At 44.2% G+C, this 13,002-nt stretch overlaps 1 protein-coding gene across 1 annotated transcript in view; it reads left to right on the forward strand.

Annotated features, from left to right (window-relative positions):
* The window catches only part of LOC107114465 (alcohol dehydrogenase 1A-like), a 17,949-nt gene extending 15,707 nt beyond the window's left edge, over nt 1–2,242 (forward strand). Inside the window, exon 9 of the mRNA XM_015415963.1 lies at nt 2,191–2,242. Within this exon, the coding sequence (XP_015271449.1) occupies nt 2,191–2,215 (25 nt within the window). The 3' untranslated portion in view covers nt 2,216–2,242. The remainder of the gene's footprint in view (nt 1–2,190) is intronic.
* Nucleotides 2,243–13,002: the final 10,760 nt, after the last annotated feature.

Raw genomic sequence — 13,002 nt, forward strand, 5'->3', positions numbered from 1 at the left:
TACACGTTTTGCCAACAGGCTTTGTGAGGAGAATCTGTTCGTCTTGCAGTAGTTCCTCAAAAATGAACTACTGCAAGACAGATTCCCCTGATGGAGCCCGTTGGCAAAACACGTAGGGAATTTTTGGAAATTTAACTGAGTAATAAAATATACTTTGACCTGATTTTGCACCATTGGTGTTAGATCGTGCTAACAAAGGATCGGAGAATGATTTCAGCTCAGTGATTCAGCTTTATTGAAGTAGCGAACAAACACTCAAACGCATTCAAAACCAGAACAGGTTAACATAGGGAGCAAGGCTCCTTTTAAACCTTACCGGGCTAACATAGCCACGCCTATTTACAGATAACAACCAATGAGATTGAGTAGTTAAAGACCAATGAGAGTCTTTCCCTCGCTGGAGCTTGTGCAGTTCCTGATTGGTCGCTGCTAGAGGGCTACCAATGAGAGAGAGGTTCGGAGGAGCCTTTGTCTGGCTCAAGCTTTGCATGGGGAGTGAATGAGGCGATTCATACACAAGCGATTTCAATACATTACAATTGGCCTTGGCTTTATTTATTTTTTCCAATTTGCCCCACCCATGCTGTCACTCAGGGTCACGTGCCCTTCAGGTTTTTTTACCTTCTGGAGCCATGTCTGCTGCATCTCCAGACTCATATTTCCACTTCGAAAAGCTGAAACGCAAGTGCATAAAAACATACAGACAGAAGCCAAGCTCTGCTGAAGCTTCTCTGCAATCACTGCAATGGCTCCAATACACGAGTGCATGTTAACATCACTGGTGATAAGGACAAAGAGCAACAACAACAAAGTGTTGAAATATTCGAATTCTGAGTGCCTCCCTTGTCTACCTCTGTTGCAGTGCCAGTGGTGGCTGGCTATACAATTTATATTGCTGGGGCCATCACTTGTGCCAATGCTATCTCTCCTCCTTCACAATTGGGAGTTAAACCCTGATGTACCACTGGGCTTTCCTGCATTCTTCTTCTCCTTGCGAGCTCCTGTTGCATGGGGAGGGGTTTTCTGTTCCACGTATGTTTTTCTCCCTCTAGTGGTTGAGTCGATATTACATTGCTTTTTGTCCAGCATATCTCCCTGCAGATTTAAGCTTCAGGGTTTTCTGCTGGACATAACGTGATGTAATATAGAATCGACCACTAGTGGGAGCAAAACACACGTGGAACAGGGGGGGGAAACCCTGAAGCAACAGGAACACACAAGCTAGGAAAACGATAATACAGAAAAGCCCACTCTCAAGAATTGTTTCCTCACACCCCCATCTCTCATATGCACAGAGGCCATGAAGAAGAAAAACAGTTTGCTTACCTGTAATCAGGGCTATTTTGGGTCAGGAACGCACAGGAACGGAGTTCCGGCTGGCTTCAGAGTTGGCCACGCCCACTACAGCCAAAACCTCTGCATGTGTGGCTACAGAGGGAAGGCCTGGAGATCAACCCTCCTGGTGACTCTGAGGCGGACAGGCCAGGGGGGCCCCTGGAAGGATTGGAGAGGCATTTAAATGCCTCCCCATGCCTTTTCCGGCCTGTCCAAGGGCTGGCTTGCACAGGCACCCCACAGCCGTGGGGCACCCAGGCAACCCAAGGGACGGCAGTTTAAACTGGCTCTCGTCCCCTCCAAGGGCCGGCTTGCACAAGCGCCCCGCTGCTGCGCGGCACTGTCAGGGGTGTGGCCTAATATGCTAATGAGTTTCTGCTGTTGGTTGTGGCCTATTATGCTAATGAGTTCCTGCTGGGCTTTTTCTACAAAAAGAGCCCTGCCTGTAATTCATGTTCTTTGAGCAGTCATCTGTGCCCCAACACAACACATGCTTCTTTCTCCATATGTTGGAAGAGCTGCATGTGCAGGCTGAAGGAACTGAGCAGAAAAGTGTCCCTCCCATCCCCTCCCCTCAAGATGTGCACAGGGTCAAAAAGCTCCCTTGTGGTGAATGCCGTTTCCTAGGTTAGAATTCTACATTTCTCTTTCAGCGCAGAACCCTTATGTGATTGCACGGGTGACCCTTCAAAGAATGGTAATTAAAGGTACACAATCTGGTTTTCCAGGATATGTCCTGGTAACTTTCCCCAGGAACAGGTTGCATCCTGTGGTGGAAAGTTAATGCTAGCAGCTCTGCTTGAATGTCTAGAATGTGGCTTGCCAAGTTCTTATAGTCATCATTTCATATTTCAGCATCCGCACTGTGCTGACATTTTAAGATCTGAAGTAAGAGGAAGAACATCAGACCAACTATCAAGATTCTGGGTTTCTGTTTTCTCCTGTTCTGTCATCATGTTTGTTGAATCAAATTAGAGCCTCTGTATATTCTCACATCCAAAAGAATTTTTCTGCTTTAAAATGCATACATAATACATGGGGTTATAGTTCGGATGAGGGTAGGTTATCTCAAGCTACAGAAATGACTTGCTCCAGTACTTTAAAAGCGTTTCTTCACCTTCATCTCTCTTTGCTTTAACAATTAAATGAAATCAAGAGAAATCACGGTTCTGAACATAAGAACATAAGAGACGCCAATGTTGGATCAGGCCAAAGGCCCATCCAGTCCAACACTCTGTGTCACACAGTGGCCAGAAATACCAGTGCCATCAGGAGGTCCACCGGTGGGGCCAGGACATTAGAAGCCCTCCCACTGTTGACGCCCCCCCAAGCACCAAGAAGACAGAGCATCACTTGCCCCAGAGCCCCTAGCTATACCTTGTGGCTAATAGCCACTGATGGACCTCTGCTCCATATGCTTATCTAATCCCCTTTTGAAGCCGTCCATGCTTGTAGCACCCACCACTTCCTGTGGCAGTGAATTCCATGTGTTAATCACTCTTTGGGTGAAGAAGTACTTCCTTTTATCCGTTCTAACCCAACCGCTCTGCAGTTTCATGGAGTGCCCACGAGTTCTTGTATTGTGAGAAAGGGAGAAAAGTACCTCTTTCTCTACCTGCTCTTTCCCATGCATAATCTTATAAACCTCGATCATGTCACCCCTCAGTCGTCTTTTCTCCAAGCTAAAGAGCCCTAAGCGCTTTAACCTTTCCTCATAGGGAAAGTGTTCCAACCCTTTTATCATTCGAGTTGCCCTTTTCTGCACTTTTTCCAAAGCTATAATATCCTTTTTAAGGTGTGGTGCCCAGAACTGTACACAGTATTCCAAATGAGGTCTCACCATTGATTTATATAGGGGCATTATTACATTGGCTGATCTGTTTTCAATACCCTTCCTAATAATCCCCAGCATAGCATTGGCCTTCTTTATTGCAGTCACACACTGTCTCGACATTTTCAGTGAGTTATCCACTACAACTCCAAGATCTCTCTCTTGCTCAGTCTCTGCCAGTTCAGACCCCATCAATGTGTATTTATATTTAGGATTTTTGGCTCCAATGTGCATCACCTTGCACTTGGCCACATTGAACCACATTTGCCATGTTGACGCCCACTCGCCCATCCTTGACAGATCCCCTTGGAGTGCCTCACAATCCTCACTGGTTTTCACCACCCTGAACAACTTTGTATCATCCGCAAATTTAGCCACCTCACTGCTTACTCCCATCTCCAAATCATTAATGAACAAGTTAAAAAGCAGTGGACCAAGTACTGATCCCTGCGGTACCCCACTGCTTACCACCCTCCACTGAGAAAATTGCCCACCTACAGTGGACCTTCATGTAAGACTGTTTTATGTGTGTTTGTGGTTTTGATAAGAGCTGTACTTGAAAAAGAGCAGTTTCTGTCAGAGCTCTCTCAGCCCCACCTACCTCACAGGGTGTCTGTTGTGGGGAGGGGAAGGGAAAGGAGTTTGTAAGCCGCTCTGAGACTCCCTTGGGTAGTGAAGGGCAGGGTATAAATCCAATCTCTTCTTCTTCTACTACTACTATGAGAAAGTCTATACATTGAGTTGTCAATCTCCAGGTGGGGCCTGGAGATGCCCCAAACTTACAACTGAACTCCAGAAGACAGAGACCAGTTACCCTGGGGGAAAGTGGCTGCTTTGAATGGTGGAGTCTATGACATTATAATAACCCACTGAGGCCCATCCTCTCCCCAGACCCCACCATCTCCAGGCTCTACCCCCAAATCTCCAGGAATTTCCCAACCCAGAGTTGACAACCCTATCTGTAGTACCGTGGTATAATTATTTAAACTAGATCATTTTAGATCAGCTTATTTGACCAACATCTCCAACCACATTCTTAGGAGGACCTTTACATCATTTCATTTTCAATCTATGCCAATGACTGTTCTAGGGCTGCCAAGCCGCGGCGGGAGATCCGTGCGTCTTCACAGGATCCCTGCTGCGGGGGACAGTGATACGCGTTGCACCGCCGTCGCCAGGATGTGACGCTACGCATTGCTCTGGCAACAAGGCTGTTTGGAGTCCCGTTGCCAGAGCGACGCGTAGCGTCACATCCTGGCGATGGCTGTGCAACGCGTATCACTGTCCCCCGCGGCAGGGATCCTGTGAAGACGCACGGATCCCCCGCCGCGGCTTGGCAGCCCTAGACTGTTCTGACCAGCTGCTATCTTCAAATACCATTGGACCAACCTGTCTGTGTCTGTGGATCGCTTACACCAGAGGATTTACCCCATAATATCTTATTTTGTCCGTTATATACTAACCCCGGGGTTAAATTTTTGGCAGCAATTTTATCTGCCATAAACTCATATTCTGTAGACCAGAAGATTGTATTCCTGCTATCTGATGATAATGCATATATATCCTACAAAGTCTCTCTATTTGCCTTTGCAGTAAAAAAGTTAAGCTCTGAGAGGGTATTGTTGAGGGTGGTTTCTTGAAAATGTAGTCTGTTAAATTTTAATCTGTTTTAATCACAAATGTTTATATTCTAGTTTTACGGCTTTATTTATCACTGTATTTTGTGGCTTCTCAACTTGTAATGGCCTATGGCTATATACAATAAACTATTTGATTGACTGACTGACCCTTATCTGTACACCTGTCTGGATTGTACAATATGTGGGGAAGACCAGGCCCGTGAATTCTCCTTTGAAGTGTGGTGGGAATAAAATGTGCAGGAGCATGAAGATGCACTCAATAAGGTCTTTGTTTCAGTTCTAATTGCACTTGTGGGGAAATGTCTACACGGGGCAATCTTAGCTATAACCACCAGCAATTACTGTAAACTTGGCAAGCAGGAAAAAGTGCCACCCTAACTCCAGCAATTACTTCTGTTCTATTCTCGTTTGTTGCATAAAACTGTAATCTTAATTTTTATGACCTTAATAAAAAATATTGTTATAGAAATTATTCTTGAAGAAAGTGTTCTGTCAGTCTCCAACTGAACCAGGATGTCCCAGTAACAGTGTAATACTAAGAAAGTCACACTCTTATTTGTTTATTTATAACATTTCTATGTTCTCCAGAGTCCTGTTTGAGGAAGCTTACAATTAAAAACTCTGGCATTAAAAGCAAGCCATTAAAAAACAAGCAGCATAGAAACGATCCATAAAACAGAAGCAGGCCATTAAAAAGCTGATAAGGCCATTAAAACCCGATAATACCCTGAATTAAAAGTCAAAAGTTGTGCTTCTGTTAGAGTTGATATTTTGAGTATGAGTTTATCTGGTTTTAATCTGGAAATTCTCCAGTTGTCAGGTTCCCCCCAGCGACAACGAAGTACACGCTTGTAGAAAGGTTTTACTTTTATTGAAGCTAAAGGTGCATTGACAGGAACACTGTTAGGAATAACTTGCAACCAAAGAGCATGTCAAGATATAGTACATTCAAATCACCAGGACCCAATTGCAGGAGTTCCCGCGTGCGCCATTAGGCCTGAGAACTAACTGTACTAATAAGCATAACAGGTAAAGCTTCCCACGACTCATCCGCGGGATAACCCAAGCAATGTCTCCAGCAGCTCTCCTCCTGCGGCCTTGAAAGATACTTGTTGCTGCGGCAAAGCAATTAAGCACATGGAAAGGAATGTGCATGAAAGTGAAAGCAGAAACACATTTGGCAGCTTGCTGACACCAGTGAGCCCAAAACAAATCTGTGGGTTTAATTACACCTTCAGGCACATCCTGTAATTCTAGTAGCAAACCTTGGCCCAAAACGGAGACCGGCAGTCCTAAACAGAGTTAACACCTTTCTGTTTCCACTGTAGTCAATGGACTTAGAAGGCTGTGACTCTGCTCGGAATTGTACTGTAAAGTCTTTCTTCTTCCAGCCTGCTTATGGTCATTCTTGGTGCTAGCCTCGAGGTTCTCAGCATGCATTATCCTTCTTGGTCTTTCATCATCAACAGAATACCTGTTCTGCCTGAAATGCCTGTGAATACCTCGTTTACTGCTTCTCTTTTTCGCTGCTTGACCACATGAGGTAACACCAGGAAGAGCATCTCCAGAAAATCTTAACTGATGGGTCGATAGGTATGGGAGCTTTAAGAATTACAATTCCAGACAGTATGGGTTTTTAAAAGTAATACAGCACCTTAGAATTATGTCTGAAAACTGGTAGCCAGTGAAACTCTTTCCAGACTGAGCAGAGATACTCACTGTAACCTTCTTTATTCCACAATTTTGCTATTGCATTTTGCACTAATTAGAGCTTTGGAACAATCTTCAAGGGTAGCCCCAAATAAAGTCCATTGCAGTAGTTCAGTCTGTATGTGATCTGAGCATAGGCAACCATGGCCAGATCTTGTTGGCCAAGGAAAGGCTGCAGCCAGTGTACCAGCTAAAGCTAGGAAAGGGTTCTGTGTGTCATAGAGGAGATCTGAGCCTCCATCTGGAAACCTAATTCTAGCAGCACTGCTAAACTCCCAACCTACTTCTTTAAGAGAGTGCAGCCCCATACAGAAAAGGCTGACCCCATAATCCTCCATTAACTGTATTTCTGACCACTTCAGTCCTGCCTGGATTGAACTGGTCCTCATCTAGTTCATAACTGCCTCCAGATACTTCCACTGCTTTACTTGGCACAGGCAAAAGGGAGAAACAGAGCTGTGTGTCATCAGCATAGTACTGACTCTGTGCACCAGATTTCTGGATGATCTCTGTCAGTGGTTTCATATAGATATTAAACAACATGGGGAACATGGTGTAACTGTGCTTAACCCAGCACCACCTTCTGGTACCAATTTGTCTAACTAGAGAAGAACCAGCAAAGCACAGTGCCCTCTTTTCCCCACCTTAAATAGTCAAATCAGTAATGGTTGATGACACTAAACATTGTTGTGAAGCAAAGCAGTATCAATAGCATCGCAGTGCCCTCTCTCTCTACTGGTAAACATTGCCAGATATGACAAATGAGCCAGTTTCTTAATTGTTTGCCTCATTTATGGAAACATACAGATAACTTGAAGGTTGTATGTTATGTCTCTTCCACTGGACAAACAAAAGCTCCAGGGAATCATTTGAGGTCCAAAAAAAAGGGAGAATTAAACATCCCATCTCTCCCTGCCATGGCCCCAAACTAAAGTAGAGCTCCTTTTTTGTTTTTTAATCATCTTTATTAATTTTAAGTTAACATACAGTGCATTAAGATACAGTGTAACACAGTGCATCCAACTACAGCCGTAGTATCTAAATGGAGAGATCCGAACCTACAGGGTTAACCACTTGAGATAGAGAGGGTTGGGGGGGAGAATGTCTAGGGCTTGTAAGTAGGAGAGAACAGGGTACCAGGTTGACACAAACTTGGAGAGATGTGTCTGATTATGAACTCTTGAGTGAATCAGAAATTTTTGCCATTACATAATGTTCCCAAAGTTTGTCATGCCAGGCTGTTACTGATGGTGCTGCAGGGGATTTCCAGTTAGTAGAAATGGTTAAGCAGGCTATTGCCAGGAGAGTTAAGATGAGTTCTCTTTTATGGTCCTGAATGGAGTCGTCCCAGTGGTTCAGCACTGAAGTGGTGCAGCAGAAAGGATTCCAGTGTGAGGGTGATGGTTTGAGCTGTGATGGTCTCGATTTGTTGCTTCACCATCGTCTAAAACTGTTGGATCTTGGGGCAGGACCACCAGCAGTGCAAGTAGGTCCCTTCTTGTCCGCACCCTTTCCAGCACATGGGGCTATTAGTTCAGCTAAATTTATGTATTTGCTGAGGGATCAAGTACCATCTCAAGACAGTCTTAAAGAACTGAAACTTTGTGTTGTATATCTTTGAGCTATTTGCTGGCAAACCCCAGATGGCTTCCCAATCTTTCTTCTGCCGGCACACATCTAGCTCGTCCTCCCACTTTGTTTGGTATTTCATTTTTAAGGGGTTGTCCTCGATGATTACCACTTTGTAAAGCTTAGACAGCAAACCCTTTGAAGATTTGGGATAAGAAGTAATGACTTTTTCCAGATTGGTAAATTCTCTTTGGAACGTTCCTACTTCTGCTAAGCGCTCTATGAGATCTCTGAGATGAAGATAGTCGTGCCAGTGAGATTGTCGGTCCATCCAAAGGAGAGAGGTGGGCTTGCAAATATTCTAAATCAATCAATAATATGAATGAATGCTCTTCTCAATTAAAAACTCCCTCCACAAAAATAATTAAATGTTGGGGAGGTACTGTACTCTGGCATGCTAACTTTCTGTGAGCGGGGACTGTGAGTGAACTAGCCCAGGGTCTTATCTGGTTCCCATAGATCACTGGAAGCCTTCATGAGCCAAAGGTGTGGCTGAAATCTGCTGCACTGCATAACTCCCATTTGCGTTGCATATTATTGTACAAGATAAAACATGAAATAGTTTACTGACTTTAAAGATCAGCTGGCTGTTCTGCGTAGCCTCAAGATGAAAATGAGAACTACATAGCGTGTGACTAGTTACACACCCTGCTAAGCCCACTTAATTCAATGGATACAGAAGGGTGTGACTCTGCTTAGGACTAGTGAGGACTTGTGCAACCCATGGTGGCTGCTTGTAGTGTAAATTCCTGCTCCAGAATGAAAACAGCAACATAAAAACCCTCCTGGATCAGACCAATGATCCATCTAAGTTTAGTATCTGTTTCCCCATCATGGCCACAGGGTACTTTGGGGGAGTTCGCAAGAGGACATGAAGGCAACAGCAGTACCTCACTACAGTCCATCAGGTCCTCCTGACTACTACAAGGTACGCCGTTCCAGAGTCTGCACCAGGTCGAGACATATGCTGGGAATTCCCAGGCATGTGGATCAACCACCAGCTTGGATCAACCCTGCAGTCCCTAGGGAGAAGGGGCTTAAGCTCCTCCATGACATTTTCCCCAACCTAAAATGGCCCTGGGGAGCCACTGTTACATCCCGCCTTAAAAAGGCCCCAGTAGGATCAAGAGTCTGCAGCAAGCAAGGCACTGCATTTGGAATTTTACTCTAATTAGACCTTGTACCTTGTAATGATTTATGGCATTGAGCTTTTCGCTTACTAATACTATGAACCGGACCTTGCATTTTGAATTGAAGCTTAGAAACGCTATGAGTAAAGCAATCATTTTGGATATTCTGCAGGATCATGAGTGTGTAGCAGTAGGACGCTGCATTTGAAATCTCATTCCAGTTTATGAGTATCAGGATTGCTTGAGCCTTCTATGGGTGTTATGGCACTTTCTAATCTAAATGTATTTTGTATTGTATTTTGTAATCTGGTAATTTGTTGAACCAGGAAGCTGGATAACCTGCACTCCGAGCCCCCACAGCAAACTGGTTTTCAAAGGCAACTGCTGTGTCAAGCAGCACTTCCAAGCCGTAAACCTGGCTTTTTGAGATGAATATAATCCCATCCAAGACAGGAGAGATCTTGAGCCCCTGGTCTGCCTTTCTCCTAGCCCAGAAAACCTCTGTCTTGTCAGGATGAAGTCTATGTGTATCCCATGTGTATATTCATTGTAGCCCACTTGCAACACCTGCACTAAGCTACTACAGGCCTAATGCCTAACAATGCACCAGCTGCACAACTGAATGTGTATGTTGAATTCTGTATTCCACTGAAGGCAGCCAATGACATGTTTGGTTTAGTCGTGGTCATGGACTTCAAAGGTCAATACAATTTACTGTTTAATAGTCAAGGGCACTGGATTAATGTTTGTCTAAGATACAAGAGCTGTGCTGATGGATTTTTAGCAGGATGACAGTGCAACATAGGGTTGCCAGGTCTGGGTTAGAAAATAGCTGGATCCAGGTGAAGGTGGGGTTTGGGGAGGGGAGGGGCCTCAGTATGGCACAATGCCATAGAGTCCACCCTTCAAAGCAGCCATTTTCTCCAGGGGAGCTGATCTCTGTCAGCTGGAAATCATTTGTAAAAGCGGGAGATCCCCAGGCCCCACCTGGAGGCTGGCGAACCTAGTGCAAAATGTGTTAGACAAAGGGCAATTTCTCACTAGAGCTGCCTTGCAGCACAGCCACCGTTTGCCCCAACACAAACGTGTCAATTTCACATCCGAGGCTGCGGGGCTGCATTTGACCCGCGGCTTCGCCCAATTTCCTCCGCAGTTTCATGATCCTCAAAAACCAGGATCACGAAACTGCGGAGGAAATTGGGCGAAGCCGCGAGTCAAAATGCTTCGGGTGTGAAATTGACATGTTTGCGTCGGGGCAAACGGCGGCTGTGCTGCAAGGCAGCTCTAGTGAGAAATCGCCCAAAGACTTTCTTATCCTAGTATCTCCCAGTTCTTTAATGCAGTGCCTCTGAAAGGGCTCCAGAACAAAATACCTCTGAAGGAAATAGGGCCCCTTCCTGGGTGCTTTAAATCATCAAAAGTAAACAAAATATTGGTATCTAGATGCTGCCCACAACAAAATAAAATTTTGCCATCCCTTGAAGCATCTTATTGCATGCCTATCAAGAGCATATTAAACATTCCAGAGATAACCAGAATACTATTCTCTCAGCCAAACTTTTTCTGACTGTAACTTGTCAATATCCATCCTTAGCATTTGTACTGGCAATGGGGCATCCCTGTGAGATTGTTGTGTACACTTTCCTCTATTGATTGTGATTCCTCCCCCCCCCCCCCGATTTCCCTGTGCTGTGCCACTGCAATGCCTTTATTTAAAAATCAGTAGTTGCTATTGCACTTGGGATCTTGATTGAGTGGAAAGGTGACGTTAAAATGTTCTAAATAAATAAAATAAATTATGAAATTATAAATCCCTATTAGCACAATGTGCTACCTCCTCTGAAGCCCCATCTTTCACTTTTTTTTTTTAAAAAAGTAAATCTCTAGCCCTTCTTGTGCAGACGAATCTTCACAGAGAAAGAACCAGAGACTTTTCAAGAAGTGAAAGCTGTGAATGGAGAGAGAATAGTATCTAAATCTAATCTACTGGGGCTAAATCCCAGGGTGGTTTAGTGGTTAAGAATGGCAGAGAGCCAGTGTGGTGCAGTGGTTAAGAGCAGGAGAGTCTACTCTGGAGAACTGGATTTTATTCCCCACTTCTCCACATGAAGCCTGCTGGGTGACCTTGGGCCACCCACAGTTCTCTCAGAGCTCTCTCAGCCCCACCTACCTCACAAGGTGCCTGTTGTGGGGAGAAATAGGGAAGGGGATTGTAAGCCACATTGAGACTCCTTAAGGTAGAGAAAAGCAGACTCTAAAAACCAGCTCTTTTTCAAATGTTGTTCTATAGCTCAATAGCGATTACTGATTATTATTTTTTAGCGGCAGAAAAATGGCACCTGCAAGGGACTGATGGAAGGACAGTAGTGCAGATGTGAGCATGGCTTTTGAAGATGCAAACCTTGCCATCCAGATGACTTGCTAACATGTTTGTACTGTGTCCCCTCCAGGAAGATCATACCAAACCAGGTTTCAGAGATAACATACTGAAGCTGGAGAAAGCCTGGGAAAAGCTATATTTAATTTAGATACATGTATGTACCCTAAGGGGCATCCAAGGCTATAAAGCTAATAAACACACAACAAAAAATATTAATGATAAAAACCCCAGTAATGAAAAGATCCCATCCAACTAACTGCCGGGAACACAAAACAGCAACAGCACAAAATAAAACATAATATTACTGTGTTTTGCTGCTCTTCTATGATGGATTTTCTTATTGTTTTTATTTTGCTGCTAGCTTACAGTTGTCATTTATTTTTACTATTTTTTATAATGCTATGGTTTTATCCCACTTTTTGCAAGTGTTAGCCTCCAGGAATATCTTTTTTAATGAGGTACTAATTCCTTAAATAAACAAAGATACAGTGCCATCCTAAGCAGAGTTACATGCTTCTAATGGACATGGATTTCAGTGGACTAAGAATGTTGTGACTTTGCTTAGGATGGCAAAGATAGGCACTAAAGAACGAGACTCAGCCTGGCACGCAAACAATGACAAAACAAGGATCTGATGAGCATCTCACAATAGGTGGTTTCCCTGGATCGGAAGTTCGACTTGTGTAACAACAGTATTTGCCATTTCCCCACTGAAGGTAGGAGATCTCCTGCCACCAGCTCCCATTGCCTTGTGGTATTCCGGTGGCTAGTAGGTAGGGGAAAATGTAAAAAAAAAAAATTGTTGTTGGGTGATGGTGATGGTGTGACATCACTCCTAGAGAATACCCAGAAGTAATGTCATGCCTCTCTAGGAATAGCTGGAAACTCAATCTTTTAATTGCAGAGTTTCCAGTGTTTCCTAGAGAGGTGTGTCATCATTCCCACATTTTCCCCAGAAGAAATGTCATGCCATCACTCAACAGCACCCGTGCATGTGCCTGCGCCCCTGGTCTCCCATTGGGTGTCAGCCACTAGCTGCAGCTGACAACACCAGTTATAATCCTTCCTTCCTTCCTTCCTTCCTTCCTTCCTTCCTTCCTTCCTTCCTTCCTGTGGGACTAGAAACTGGTACATTGGAAAGGCCCATAGATCAAAGGGATGGTGTCTTTCACTGGATCAAAACTAATGAATTAAATTAGCATAGAGAAAAGAGTTTTGAAATTAAATTTTGTTCATCAGATTTATTTCACAGAACCAAATGCCATCCTGGTTTGTAACCTGTCTAATCTCCTTAGAACGAAGGGTCAGGTTACTTTGAACTTGTACTACATTGTCAGTGAAGGTACA

Source organism: Gekko japonicus, unplaced genomic scaffold, assembly GCF_001447785.1.
Source record: "Gekko japonicus isolate JY-2015 unplaced genomic scaffold, Gekko_japonicus_V1.1 scaffold68, whole genome shotgun sequence".
Taxonomy (NCBI): domain Eukaryota; kingdom Metazoa; phylum Chordata; class Lepidosauria; order Squamata; family Gekkonidae; genus Gekko; species Gekko japonicus.